The 15,376-nt window shown below is 38.0% G+C and overlaps 1 protein-coding gene across 1 annotated transcript in view; it reads right to left on the bottom strand.

Annotated features, from left to right (window-relative positions):
* Positions 1–204: 204 nt before the first annotated feature.
* The window catches only part of LOC121826098 (killer cell immunoglobulin-like receptor 3DL1), a 38,965-nt gene continuing 23,793 nt past the window's right edge, over positions 205–15,376 (bottom strand). The window contains exons 4-9 of the mRNA XM_076561853.1: positions 6,865–6,987; positions 5,245–5,550; positions 3,271–3,564; positions 1,045–1,143; positions 454–500; positions 205–351 (exon numbers count right to left, since the gene is read on the bottom strand). Coding sequence (XP_076417968.1) covers positions 205–351; positions 454–500; positions 1,045–1,143; positions 3,271–3,564; positions 5,245–5,550; positions 6,865–6,987 — 1,016 coding nt within the window. The remainder of the gene's footprint in view (positions 352–453; positions 501–1,044; positions 1,144–3,270; positions 3,565–5,244; positions 5,551–6,864; positions 6,988–15,376) is intronic.

Genomic DNA, 15,376 nt, shown 5'->3' with positions numbered 1-15,376 from the left:
AAGGACCATAACCTTTGTAAGTAAAGGAAAGCCACTTTCAGAACCATATTACAATGATGAAGCATGGTCCCTAAGTTAGAAGCCTCTGTCTTCACATTCCAGCTCTTGTTTCACTGCATCTATTGGTCTTTACTGGAGAAGGGACTGTGGTCTTCCTCAGAACTTTCTTTGAGAATTCATGGGATGACCATCTTTCATCTCAGTTTAACATTTCCTGACTTCCATGTATAAACTGGGATCTGTGGAAAATTCCTTGGGAATCTGGGAATCAGGAGTGGTCAATTTTTGTTTGAAGATCATCTGATCAAATGTTAAGTATGTCACCTCCTGCACTTCTTCTCTTTCAGGGTCCTAGAAAGAGGTAAACATTAAGTGATATTGTGTACACATAATCTTGCAGAGAATAAAGGTATATTAGACTGTATGGAAGAGAGAAGACTCAGGACGACCTACCTGTCTGTTCAGTGTTGCTCTTACTTCAGAGTCTTGACCCATGATGGCTGCATTTTAGAAGACAGAATTAATCAAACCCATGTAATAAAGTACTTCTGCACTCTCATTTCAAATGCAAGGTACTAGTGAGAGATATGGAAAAACCCAAGGTTGCTCATCCACTGCAAATTAGAACTAGATTTTCTACAATGCTGTACCCTAGAAATTCTTTCTTCAGCACATACTCTCTGCCCTCTTCCTCCTTTCCACCCTCCCTCCTTCTCTTCCTCCTTCTCTGCCTGCCTCCCAATCTCTCTCTCTCTCTCTCTCTCTCTCTCTCTCTCTCTCTCTCTCTCTCTCTCTCTCTCGTTAAACCTTCTCCTTGATATTAGTGCATGCTTTGGATGCAAAGATACATTGAGGAATTATTCAGTGGTCTGAAAACTGTGGGGATGAGCACGGGCTGTGGATTTTCTCTAGAAAGCTCTGTCTTAGTTTTCCTGTCTTGGTCAAAGTATTTTCTTATAAATTAAGAAAATATACCTCTACTTCTCTGGTCTTGTTTTCTCACACTACTCAGATGACATTCACTGGCTTGGTCCAGAGACTTACTCTTTTTGGCAGAGCACCAAGAATAAAGGAGGATGATGAGGAAGGCAAGGATCATGGTCACTGACAGTCCAATCAGAATATGCAGGTTTCTGTGGTTCTCTGGAGGAAGATGTCAACCCAATAAGAGGTATATCTCAGTACCCCCATTTTGACAGATTACATAGTAGTTATTGATTAATAGGTAACTGATAAAATATTGCTTTAGGACAAGAGTCTTGATGGAGAACCCACTAATAATATCTGCTCAAAGGAAACAGTATTAAATGGACTTCTAATTAATTATCACTATACCCAGATATGACTATATTTCTCAACTCTCATTAGAGGAATCTATATTTGGTATAGATGGTGATTAATACAGATACCCACAACTGGGCAAATTGTGGAGATGAAGAGACTATAGAATTATGACACTAAATGAGATGTTTATATCTCAAATCAGTGTCCAAATGTTTAGCATCATTTTGAAAGATATGGGGGAAGAGATTGCAAAAAGAGGCTATGGGTAACTATAAGAAATCTGTCTTCTGTACACTGAGGGCAGGTGAAAAATGAACTTCACAGGAGGTTGAGATAGCATGCCTAAGAATGGCTCAAGTTCAAGCATGACCAAATCCCATCATGGAGAGTGGAGGTGGACATGAGGTCTCATCCCTAGTCAAGGGGCTATGGGCTATTGGTGATTGTTGGGAGAATGAGTGTCAGTTTCAGGAGTGTTGTTACTAGTAAATTGACTGTGCTCCAGAAGAGGTCCACACATCCAGGAATATATAGGTGTTATGCAAGTGGCAGAAAACCGCAGGACCCTACGTTCAAATCATGTGTTCAGTAGCTCAATCTGAGATTGATATCAGTGCTCATTAGATTTGCTTTGCTTCTGTGACACCTTGAACTAAACATTTAATTCTCTTGTAGGGAAAAAGTGAAGTCAAGTCTAATCTGTCAGAAGTAGTATTTTTATATAAAAATCCTCCCTTCTGCTCACTTGTTTCCTTCTTCAGTCCCCATCAACTCCTCTCCAGGAGGAACAGAGCTAGAATGAGCACTTCATTGATCCTGGGAAGGGAGTAAATTTACTCTCCTTTTCACTCACCAAGGTCTCAGGTACAGAAATTAGAGATGAATAGTCATTAAATTTCCCATACTGCTCTAAATAACATCTAATGTTGATGAGATCAAGAATCAGAGAGGGGAGACGATGATGACAAGAATACAGAGTCAAGAAGGAGCTGAGACAAAAAACAAAACAAAACAAAGAGCTTTTGGTCCCTAAGTTTCCACATTAGAAGAGGAATCAGTTACTCACTAGTTTTGGAGTCTGGTTCTGTGTAAGAAGTAGTTTCTTGTTGATTTAACTAGAGAAGGGGACAGGAGAAGGAGAAAGTTCCTCAGAGGCTGTCTGCCTTCCCCTTAAGGAAAGTTTTTTTTTTTTAATTTGGACAGTGACCACCACCCACTCCACCTCTTAGTGCTGAGCCTGTAGAGTTATAGGATGACATTTAGTGAATTGCTTCTGGGTGTTGGCTCTCTCTTTGGATTTCAAGTTTTGATGATTCATAGGACTGCTGTGGGAAGATCTATGTGAGCAAGAGTTCAGGAGGGCTGCTCCATCTCTGCTCTGCCCAAACTGATATGAAGCTCATGCCTAATGAGTCTGTCCTGACCCATTTTCATATACACCTCTATACACAGACATCCCAGTGTGGATGCAAAGTCATATAAATCACTTTTGGGAGACTCCTTTCTGTTATTTTGTAATCTGCTACCAACTCCCAAATTCTATGTTTTTTTTTTTACAAAAGGTTTTTAGTTGAAATATAATTCTTTCCCTTTCCCCTCCCTTTCCTCTCTCCAGTCCCTCCCAGCAACCCTTCCTCCAAGTTTCTCATATCCTCACAACACTCTTAAATTGATATCCTCTTTTTCATTGAAAACTATTATTATGTGTATGTCTAAAGCTATGCATAATCACATATATATGTACACATGTCGTATATACCCATACATATATAAATACATGTACATATATATCATATATGTATACACACATGTATAAATGTAACACACACACACACACACACACACACACACACACACACACACACACGGCATTAGAACACAGTGCGGTCCTTCTTTGTAGTTCCCAATGCTATTTTCTCTCTATCATCAATTGGAGAATTCTGAGACATGGCTTCAGTATATGATATATAAATGAAGTTCTCTTACCAGTGACAAGAAGGTACAAGGGGTCGCTTGGATTGGACCACACATGGGAAGAGTTCCTGAAAGATCCATAGCATCTATAGTTCCCTGCTGGGACCACAGGACCAAGAAGGAAATCTGCCTGGAATGTCTCATTTTGGTTCTGCACTGCAGGCAGACCATTTCCCTCAGGTACCCCTTCCCTGGACAAATGGAACATGTCAAACTGAAGGGCAGAGACACAGGACAAGGTCATGTTCTCTCCTGAGATCACCACAGGGCCCATCAGGGCTGACAGAGAAGGATTCTTGTATAAACCTGGAAGAAAAGAGGAAGAGACAGTTAGTTACCAGTGTTCATTCATCCTCAGTGTTCCCACTACATGCTTCTATTTCTTTGATCTCTCTCTGCCTCTTACCATCTCCCCCTCTCTATTTCTCCCTTTCTCTTCTCCTCTCTTTTGCTCCTTCTCTCTCTCTTTATTTCTATGTTACCATCTTTAGTCTATGACCTCACTCTGTCATAGACTATTTTTTCCAATTTTTGCTTAATGACATTTTCTCCCTCTATTTGCATGGATTCATTCCATCTGTCTTTAAAGTTTGTTTTTGTGAGCATAATTAATTTTATCTAGCACTCAATTTCATTATGAAATATTCCTATGCAAACATAATATATTTTATGCTTGTTTTAAGTTTTGAAATTAAACTATATATCATTTAATATTTTAAAAAATTGTTGTTACATATGTAATTATAGATGCACAATATTAACCATATTAAGGCTAGTATTCTTTATTGACCTTCTACTTCCAATAATCACATTCATTTTACCAATTTCTCTTCTCTATATTTCAATTTTTCCAATTGTTTTGCAAATCAATGGGTTCAATTAGAATTAATCATGATTTTGTTTTAATTAGCATACCAAGTAACAGTCTTCATTATAACATTCTCATACAGCTCCTTTTGTTCATTTTTCCCCTCTTCCCTCCCTTGGACCAGATTGGCTGATCTCTTTACTCCCCTCATTTCCTACTCCTTTCATTTATTTCCCATCCCTCAATATTAAATATTAAATATTAAATATTTCTTCCTTCATGGTCACTTGTTAAATTCATGACCTATAACATTGCCATCCTATATATAATAAAAATCTAGAATCTAATATCTTTCTATTTTTCTTTGTAGGTGTTGTATCTGTTTACATGTGTGTTAATTAATCTCTCTTTCAAAGTACAGAATATTCCATAAATATTTATATTTCTCTTGAACAATGGCCATGGTGATCTTCCCTCTCTTGTTCCTCTTAGTGTGTGTACTGCTCAAGTGTGATCTGTCATCTACTTCCCAAGCACTTAGTTCAGAATTTGTTTTTTGCTTCTACCTTTATAAGACTTCTACCAAGAGAGCCAGGCATATCATGTGTCAGACAATCTCTGTCTTGACATATTTAATATCTGCTATAATTATTCCATCTCTGCTTTCGAAGTTTCCATTCAGGCTTCTGTCTTTTTGTAGTTTTTCTCTTAGCACACATTCCATGTTTACTAATTCACAGCCTTTTCTGGTTTCCACCTGTGTGAAGGCATAAGGATTCATTAAATAATCAGCCCAATTATGTATTTGGACTCAGGTCAGACACATGATCTCTCTGGCTCTTTTGACAGACTTCTTATTGAGGTAGAAGTAAAAAAATTCTGAATGTTAGTAGAAAGACTTCATTCTCTCTGGTTCATATTATGCTCACCTAATTGCCATTTTTTGTGTACCTCTACTTATGACTCATTTGCACCTTTCTGTATCTATGCTTTATGTTATAACCAAGGGTCTGTTCTTGTGTATTTCTTTTCATTCTCTATATCAATAAAATACTCACCAAGGTTGCCTTCATGTAAATTTCCCACACTCATTTTCTTGTGGCTTCCCACAGCTTTTAGTGTAGAGAATATTTTTCTGTATCACAAAGAGAATGAAAAGTGTGTATGCACCCTCTTACCTGTGATCTTTATATCAATGGGGTCACTAGAGTCTGACCACTCATATGGTGAGTGACTGTAAGAACCATAGCATTTGTAAGTTCCAGCATGGTCAGGTGTCACAGGACCTATTGAGAATTTGGCCTTGAAATTCCAACGATGATGTTCTGCAGAGAGTTTGAAAGAGTCCTTGATTGTTCCTTTTTTATGTGAAGTCAAAATGAAGATTTCAAACATAATCTCTGATCGACACTCCAGTGTCACCTTCTCTCCTAAATTCACCAGGGGAGGTTGTAAGGCCAAAAGGAAAGGCTTCTTGTAGATTCCTAACAATAAAGAAATTGTATGAACCTGATCAAAATCTCTGTGTCCTTGAAGACCTATGGTTCTCCCTCAATTGGTCTGTTCTTCCTATGAGTGCTCCAGTGCACTTGTTCTTGTCTATTTCAACTCTAGACACAGACTCCTCAAACTTTGTGTCCATTTCCTCCTTATCTGACACTAGGATTATCACAATATTTTCATACTGGCTTTTTGTGACAATGTGTCTTTTGAACCCTAATTGCATAGGCCCTATTGTCTTTTTCTAAGACTGGAATGTGCAGGAAACATGGCAATTTTCACACCAGGCTGCTCTATGTGTCCTTTTTAATGCAACTTTGGATAAAGTATAATCCTTGGCAGAATGAAGGAATTAGTATTGAACATGGTTATCAGAGAATCACTTCTAGCCCTATGCTTGGTTCAAACTTCTGTAAGACATTCCTGATCCAGAATCAAAAGCATTGTTTCCTCCCAATATGTTGATGAATTAGCATCCTGAACTTACTGCTCTCAGAGCATCCAAACCATGCTTCTAAAATTGCTCTTGACATGGGTTCCTATATTATTTTCCAATTGCTATCATAAAAATTACCACAAATTTCATTCTTAAAATGAACACAAGTATTGTGGAGATCAGAATTCTGAAAAGCCCAAATGGCATAAATCAGGTTTCTTCAGGGTAGTAACTACTGAAATCACTAGGAAAGTATCCATTTTTTGTCTTCTAGCTTCTAGAGCCTCATGCATTCCTTGGCACTTGTACCTTTCCTCCATGTTCAGAGTTTGGGACACAGTGTCTCCTTCATGATGTTTGTTTTTCCCACAAATGGATTTTTCCCTATTTTGTTATATCAACTCTTGTAGTTCTACAGACCTGGGATAATTCAGGATATTCTTGCATCCTGATATCAACTTGTTAAGATCTGAGTTCCATCTTCCAGCCCATTTTTTCCTTGACATATTTAACACACAGGAAGCCTTAGGGACTAGAAAAAAATGCATGACCTTTACATTTTATTATGCCCAGAGCATTATCTATTTTTCTGTGTTGAATATTCCTTTATAAGTCCAAACCTCTTACTAACACTTTTTCTGAAAATTCCAGGGTTGGAAGATTTGGGGAAATGAAAGGAACTCAAAACATCATTTCTAACCTGAAATTATGATCTTCACAGGGTCACTTTTTTCTGAAATTTTAATAGGGTAATGAAAATTCAAACCATAGCATCTGTATGTCCCTGCATGTGCTGATGTCACAGGATCCAATAAAATTTTCTTCTGGAATGATCTTCCCTGGATCTGAGGGATAGGATTACCATTTTCTTTGTACACCTTGAATTTGTAATAGGCACTATGAGAGTCACATTGAAGTTCCACACGCTGTCCCAAAGGAACAATATGGCTTGGCCAGGCAGAGAGTGAAGGCTTTTCATGATATCCTGCAGAGGAATGCACAGAGAAAATATTTAATGATGCTCCTTCATCCCTGAGAGCCGAGTCTCCATTTTTCTCTTCTTTGGGGTCGTTTGTATAACTCTTTTCTCTGAATTGAAACATCCCTGCTTCAATGTAAGAGGATGAAATTTTCAGGAGATACAGAAAGGAAACAAACTTTCTCTGTCATGGAAAGTTGAAACATTCAATTCATCAGTGGCCCTTCCCAGCTCTATAGAAAGAGTAAGATACTGGACCAGCTGAGCTCTGAGTGCTAATGTCTAAGACCTGTTGGGCTGCTTGCAAGTTGTGCACTGAGCTCCAGGGTTTTGGCTTCATGATAATCACTCATATTGGGGTGTGCTTTAAGTAAGGTTTGAGTCACCCTTGCTTCTATGAGTAACCCCTAAACCACGATGCTGTCAGTAACAGAGTAAATCTATAGATTCACAGAGTTGTGCTTTGGTGCAATTAGTGTTTGGTCTGCCATGGATTTCTTTCATGAGTTGATTAGATTTGTATGTGTTGTACACAATAGTGTCATTTTGAAATGATGAGTGTAAAAGACTGTGGTTTTTTGAATAGTTGTGGTCCACATAGACTCTTCTGTTTAATTACATGGCACATAGGGAATATCACTAATAGGAGATAGGGCCTCATTGGAGTAGGTGTGGCCTTATTGGAGGAAGTGTGTCACTGTGGAAGCACACTTTGTAGTCTGTTAACTCAAGCTATTAACAGTGTGAAACAGTCGCCTTCTTCTGCCAGTGGATCAAAATGCAGAAATCTCTGCCCCTTCTCTAGTATCATCATCCTGACTACCTACACACTGCCAGGTTTTCTACCGTGATTTTAAAGGACAAAAACTCTGAACTGTAAGTCAACCTCAATCAGATGTTTTTCTTTCTTAGAATTTCCATGGTCATGTTTTCTCTTCAGAGCAATAAAAACCCTAAGACAAAGACTGTAGGTGTTATCCAACATAATATATATATGCTATATCTTTCATGTTAAGATATTCTAGCTGAGAATTTTGAGTTTTGAATAATGAAGCAAATTTCATCATGACAATAATATAATTTAAAAAGAAATTACACCAGAAGTGTAGAAGGAGAGGTTAATGTGATTGAGATGATAGATCAGAATTGATGCCACCAAGGGAGCAGAAAATGACAGTTCTTGATGCACCAACTCCAGAATTCTAACAATATTCCAGTGAGAAGTATATCGTGAATGTTCTTAAACTCATGGATGAGGGAGAGATAGCCAACAGGACCACAGAAGTGAGAAGATCTAGAACAATGATGAGGAATGAGTCTTTTGAACTAATTTGCACTCATGTACTTTTGTAAAAATTTTCATTCACAGAGTTTATACAGGTTCATGTTTCTATACTAAGTGTGATAAACTAGAGGCTGATATATACATAGTTCCTCCATCATTTCAAAGCTCCTTTTATGTGAAATATTGGGAGTCTAGTATTGCTCAGCACCTTGTTTATGTATATTTAGAATGGATTTGGACTGATAATTGCCAGCTCATGAAACTTGTTAATTTATCTGCATCCAACTTGTAGAGGAAGGAGACAACAGCAGCTCTCTGTATTCACGACTATGTAGACTCCAAGCTATACTACCAGTCAGCTCTGGTGGACATCTTGCAACACTGGCCACCCAGCAAACATCATAGACCCTAGCCAGGGACTGTTCTTTATTTCAGAGTGTTTTCAGGCCTTTTAAAGAACCAGGAAGTACATCCAGCAACAGCATCTAATCTCAAAATACAGGAAGAAACCCAGCCAAACTATAGAAGCTCACACCAAATTCAGTCAATCCAGGGTTGCAACAAGTTGACCTGACTACTATCACCAGTTATACTAAATAGTAAAGGACTATGTAGCAACACTGAACTCCTCTACATGACAGAGGAGTTCATTATTATTAGTGCACAGGCACACAAGTGTAAGAGCACAAGCATGGAAATCAGAGACGTAAAACATTACAGAGAACAATGGTGAGACTCAAGAAGTAAACACAAAAAAGGAGACCTATAAACCCCATGATGAATAATTCCCAGAGTGTTTTTTTTTTTTTGGTTTTTCGAGACAGGGTTTCTCTGTGTAGCTTTGTGCCTTTCCTGGAACTCACTTGGTAGACCAGGCTGGCCTCGAACTCACAGAGATCCGCCTGCCTCTGCCTCCCGAGTGCTGGGATTAAAGGCGTGCGCCACCACCACCCGGCCCCAGAGTGTTTTTAATTAATTTACAGAAGTATAAGAAACCACCAACAAAACATGGGCAGATATCTGTTGCTCATGGACAGGCCAGAACAGTCAGAAGAACAGGTGAAGGCTCCACCAGCATGAAGAGCAGATATGCTGTGCTCCAGCATATGTAACTCTCTAACTCAGTAGGTTCAGTTTCCCAAGAGTCAATATGCTGCCACAGTTCTTGACCCACCATCCAGCAAAACTTTCAATCACCATATATGGGAAAAGCAACATATTCCAAGATAAAGTCAAATTTGAACGATATCTGTCTTGAGATCCAGCCCCACAGATATACTAGAAAGACATCTTCATCCCAATAATATTAACTACACTCATGTAAAAACAGGAAATAAATAATTTCACACTAGTAAAGGCAAATAATGGAAGAACATGTATGTTCATGTACTTGCCAACATACACACACACATACACACACACATACACACACACACACACAAAGAGAGAGAGAGAGACAGAGAGAGAGACAGAGAGAGAGACTACCACTACCCCCACCAAAATAGCAGGAATTAACAATCATCGGTCATTAATATTTTTCAATATCAATGGACACAATTCCTTAATAAAAAGATCCAGACTAGCAAAATAGTGTGAAAACAGGACCCATCCTTTTGTTCCATACTAGAAACACCCCTAATATTGAAGGTAAACATCACCTCATTATCTCAGAATAAAGCACTGGTCCAAGAATTTCTAAGCAAATGGATATAAGAAGCAGGTTGGTTTTTCCATACTAATATCTAACAAAATAGACTTCTGTGGTGATTTGAAAGGCAATGGCCTGAAAGGGAGTGGGCTATTAGGAGGAGTGGCCTTGTTGGGGTTGCTGTGGTCTTGTTGGAGGAAAGAAAACAGAGAAACACTGGAGCTAACAGACATGGTGTCCCAAATGAACATAATAGCTATCCACATCACATATCACTCAAATGCTAAAGAATATACCTTCTTCTCAGCACCTCATGATTTTTTTTCAAAAATTGACCACATACTCTTTCACAGAACAAGTTTCTACAGATACAAGAAACTTTAAATAACCCCTGAATTATATCAGACCACTATAGTTTGAAGTTGGAATTCTAGGAAACAGAAACAAAAGAAAGCCTGCAAACTCATAGAAAGTTAAGAACGCTATACTCAAAGAAAACTGGGCCAAGACCAAAGTAAGAAAGAAATGAAAAACATTACACAGTTCAATGAAAATGAATGCAAACATACCCACACCAATGGGACACAATGAGAACAGTGCTAAGAGAAAAGTTCATAACTTTACGTGCCTACATATATAAATTAAAGAGATTGCATATTAGCAACTTAACAGCACACCTGAAAGATCTAGAAAAAATAGCAAACACATCCAAGACAGCAGGGAATAATCTAATTGAGGGTTGACATCAACAAAGGAGAAACAAAGAAAATAATATAAAGAATCAGTAAAATGAAGAGTTTGTTCTTTGAGAAAATCAACAGAATGGACACCAACTTGCTGTGTGATGTTCTTTATGCTGTGAATATGTGTTGCTCCAACTGGTTGATAAAATGCTGATTGGCCAGTAGCCAGGCAGGAAGTATAGGCAGGATAAGCAGACAATGATATTTTTGGGAACACGAAAGCTGAGTCAGGAGATGACGGCCTGCTGTCTGGGAAGCAGCATGTAATGGCACACAGGTAAAGCCACAGAGCACATGGCGACAAAAAGATGAACAGAAATGGTCTGAGTTTAAGTGATTATTTTAGAATCTGCTGTGGGATCTGTGGGTTTGGGCAAGACCAGGGAAAACTTTCAGCTACACCACCTAATTCATATTAACTAAAAGGCAGGCAGAAAATACACAAATTAACAAAGTCAGAAATGAAATGTGGGACATAAAAAGACACATCTAAGACAACAAATGCATCACTAGGGCACACATTAAAAACCTGTAATCCACAAAACTGAAAAATCTAAGAAAATGAATAATTTTCTCATTAGCTACCACTTTCCAAAGTAAATCAAGGTCAGATAAACAATATAAATAGCCCTATAACCCCTAAGGAAACAGAAGTTCTCCATAAACGTTTCCCAAAGAAAAAAGTAGAGTCAGTAAATTCTAGTGAAGAATTCTTCCAGACTTAAGAAGAGATAATGCCAATATTTCTCAAATTATTCTTAGAAACAGAAGTAACATTGCTTCATTTTATGAAAGCACAGTTACCTGATACCCAAATCATGCAATGGTTCAATAAAAATATAATTACAGGCCAATCTCTCTCATGAACACTGATGCAAACATATTCCATTAAACACTTGCAAAAATACATCCAAGAACACATTAAAGGATTTCCAAAGTGATCAAGGAGACTCCATCATAGAGATGTACGGGTATTTCAATATATGAAAATCTGTCAAGGCAATCCACCATATACTCCTGAAAAAAATTCACATAATTTTTTATTAGATGCTGAAAAAGGCTTTGAACTTAATCTAACATGGCTTAATGATAATGGGATATGAGGGACAAGGAACATACTTAAACATAACTAAAGCAATATACAGAAGCTCTTTAGTCAACATCAAACAAAAAGGAGAGAAACTCAAAGCAATTCCACTAAAATCAGGAAAAACACAAGTCTGTCGGCTTTCTCTGTATGTATGAAATTTGGCACCACAACTGCACAGATAAACACTGTCTTAAAAAACCAAACCAAACCAAACCAAAAAACCCAGAAAACAAAGAGGTTGATCAATACAATGTAATTGAAGACCCAAATGTCAATCTGCAAAGCTATGAATACCTGATTGTTGATAAAGAAGACAGAAATATACAATGGAAAAAACAAAGTATCTTCAACAAATGGTATAACTGGATGTCTACACACAGAAGAATGCAAATAGATGGCTCTCTTTCACCATTCAAAACCATTGTCTAAGTGGATGCAAGACCTCAAAATCAAAATCAAAACAGATATATCAACAGATGGCAGCTCATACAGAGATCCACAGCCAAACATTAGGCAGTATTTCTGGAAGCCCATGGAAGATGGGAAGAAGGGTTGAAGAAGCCAGAGGGGTCAAGGGCATCATCAGAACATGACCCAAAGATTCAATTAGGATGAGCTCATGGCCTTCAGTTACAGAGACTGAAGAGTTCATCAGGGAACCTGTATGAGTCTAAGATAGGTACTCTGCACATGTGTTATGGATGTTTAGCTTGGTGTTCTTTTGGACACCTAGAATTGGGACTTGGTGCTGTCTCTGATTCTTATACCTACACTTGGTATCCTGTTCCTCCTATAGAGTTTCCTTGTTCAGTGTTGATACAAGCATATGTGCTAGACTGAGTGTGTGTGTGTGTGTGTGTGTGTGTGTGTGCAGTGGAAGTAGGAGAAACTGTGGTAGGAATATAATATATGAAAGAAGAATAAAAAAATCCTTGTCAATTGTTAGGAGAATAAAACACACAAATAAAGCATTGGAGCTATCAGTCACATACAAAAGAGAAAATATGCCATTTGTTTTTCTGGGCCTGGGTTATCTTGTTCAGTATGAGATTTCCTAGTTCTATCTATGTCAATGCTAATTCCATTGTTTTTACCTTGAACAGAATGCCACAGTAACATGTGTTAAAATATCATTATCCATTCATCAGCTGAAGGACATTCAGGTTGTTTACTTGTCCTGGCTATTGCAAATAGAGCAGCAAAGAACATGACTGAATAAGCATTTATTCCATAGGTCATCACATTCTTTGGATACATTCCAAGGATGGAAATGATGTAAATAGAATAGTTATGTATGGAAATCTCCATATAATTTACAATGAAAAACATCTTTTATAAAAGTAAAAAGATGCAATCTAACTATGAAAAAAGAAACTCTGGGTAAAAAATGTTTTGAAATTTTGAAATGAATCACCAACAAAATAAAAATTTTGTAAACCACCCCCACAGACAAAAAATCAGCTATTGAATTGGAAGAATATATGGGCCAGCTTGATGTCTAAGTGGGCAAATGCTCTTTCTGCCAATCTTGACTCTCTGAAAACCATTGCCAGGATGCACATAGTAAAAAGAGAAAATTGATTCCAGCAGGTTTTCCTCTACCTTCACACTTGTGCCATGGTGCACACACACACACACACACACACACACACACACACACACACACTCACTCAATCACTTACTCACACTCACACATTCACCAAATAAATATAAACATTAAAAAGTTAAGAGAACATTCCAACAGTTTACTTGATTATAATATAGGAGAGTCAGTAAGCTTAGATCATGATCTGAAATGTAAATACAAAACCTGAATGAAAATAAATTGAAACCATCCAAATACCAAATTGTAAGTCATAAAATTTCAAGAAAGGAAAACGAACATTGAGGTTTACTTGGGAGGATGGAGGTGCCATTTAGAATGAGTTTGGGGAGCAGAATGAATATTATTAAAATATTATATGAATTCACAAAGAAATTTTATAATGTTTACAGAAAGACAGAAAAATAAAGCTTAGAAAAAGGAGAGAAAAATTTACTTAGAGAAAATACTGTACAACTCTCTTGAGACATGAAGAAAACTGAAAATGGTCAGGTAAAGATAGTCAAATGACATGAAACAAATTCAAATCCAATCATCAGGATCACCGAGCATATAATTGTCATGAGAGATCCTGACATCAGATTGACAAAAGAGGAAAAGAACATGAGTGACTTCCAGTACAGCTAATGCCAGACTTCTGAGTGAACACCTACAGTACACAGGAGACAGGACGACCAGCTGAGTGGAAAAAAGATAAACTCTGCCTACAAATGTCAACAATACTCTCCTTCAGAGATAATAAAAATTTTCTCAGAAAAACTGTAACAGACAGAGTTTCTGAGAATAAGCTCAGGGAAGTGTGTGGAATCCCTCAAGCTGAAAGAGTGTCTGGTCATGAGTTACAGGGTGTTATGGCCCACACTTTTAATTGCAGCACTTGGGAGACAGAGGCAGGTGAATATCTGAGTTCATGGGTAGCCTGGTCTACGAAGTAAATTCTAGGATAGTCAAGGCAACACAGAGAAACCCTGTGTTGAACAACCAGAAATTAAAAGTGTATCCAATAAAAGTTGAAGTCTGATTCAGCCAAGAACAGTATCTGGGACAATCTATGAAAGAACTGAGTGACAGGTTTTCAGAGTCCTAATTTCAATATTCAGAAGGCTCACCAACAAGTCACTCACAGAAGCCAGCAGCCAACACCCTGTGATGCCTGCTCTCCTGTTAGAATGAAACCTATCTATTGCAATGGATAGTATCTCAATATTTATTTTTTTTTTGTTTTTTTGACACAGGGTTTCTCTGTGTAGCTTTGCTCCTTTCCTGGAACTTTCTCTGTAGCCCAGTTTGGCGAACGCCTTTAATCTCAGCACTCAGGAGGCAGAGGTAGGCAGATCTCTCAGTATCTCAATATTTAAAGATGGACTCACCTTCTTGTGCCACTGTCCTCAGGAATAGCAAGAGACCTGGAAAGAAAAACTCATGATTATCTCATCTTTCTTTTTTCATTAGCCTGGCCATCTAACATCCCTGTCTTGTTCGGCCTCTGTACATTAGAATGAGAGTTTACTTAGTTAAGATGAACTCATGCACTAAATATAAAACATGGAAGCCAGTGTTTCTGTTGTAGGCAGGCAAATTCAGCCTCCCAAGATGATATTTCCACCCTCTTATTCCACACCATCGATTCCCAGCAGGACTCACCAGTGCAGATCAGGTTTAGGAGCACAGACAGCATGGTGCTGCTTTGGATGGCAAGAGGCAGAAGCAGAATAAGACATATTGGGTGTCGTAGGAGGCTTGCAGTGTCTACCTGACCACAACACGGAGGGCATAACAAGAGAAACATCCGCCCTCGCTGCTACATTCATTATTTTTTGTGTGTTACAGGCTTTCTCTGTTGCCCTGGCATTACTGGAATGCACTTTGTAGACCAAGCTAGGTCAACTTTGAATTCATTTGCCTCCCAAGTGCTTTGATTAAAGTGTATGTTCTCATACTAAGTTAAAAAATCTCTTTTGTCATTGACTTTGTGGATCATAACTTCTTGGAAATTGTTCAGACTTTAGCTTTTCATCAAAAGTAT

Source organism: Peromyscus maniculatus, chromosome 1 (assembly GCF_049852395.1).
Source record: "Peromyscus maniculatus bairdii isolate BWxNUB_F1_BW_parent chromosome 1, HU_Pman_BW_mat_3.1, whole genome shotgun sequence".
Classification (NCBI taxonomy): domain Eukaryota; kingdom Metazoa; phylum Chordata; class Mammalia; order Rodentia; family Cricetidae; genus Peromyscus; species Peromyscus maniculatus.
Note: the sequence above shows the minus strand (reverse complement) of the source record. Positions and strands in the feature narration are given on the sequence as shown.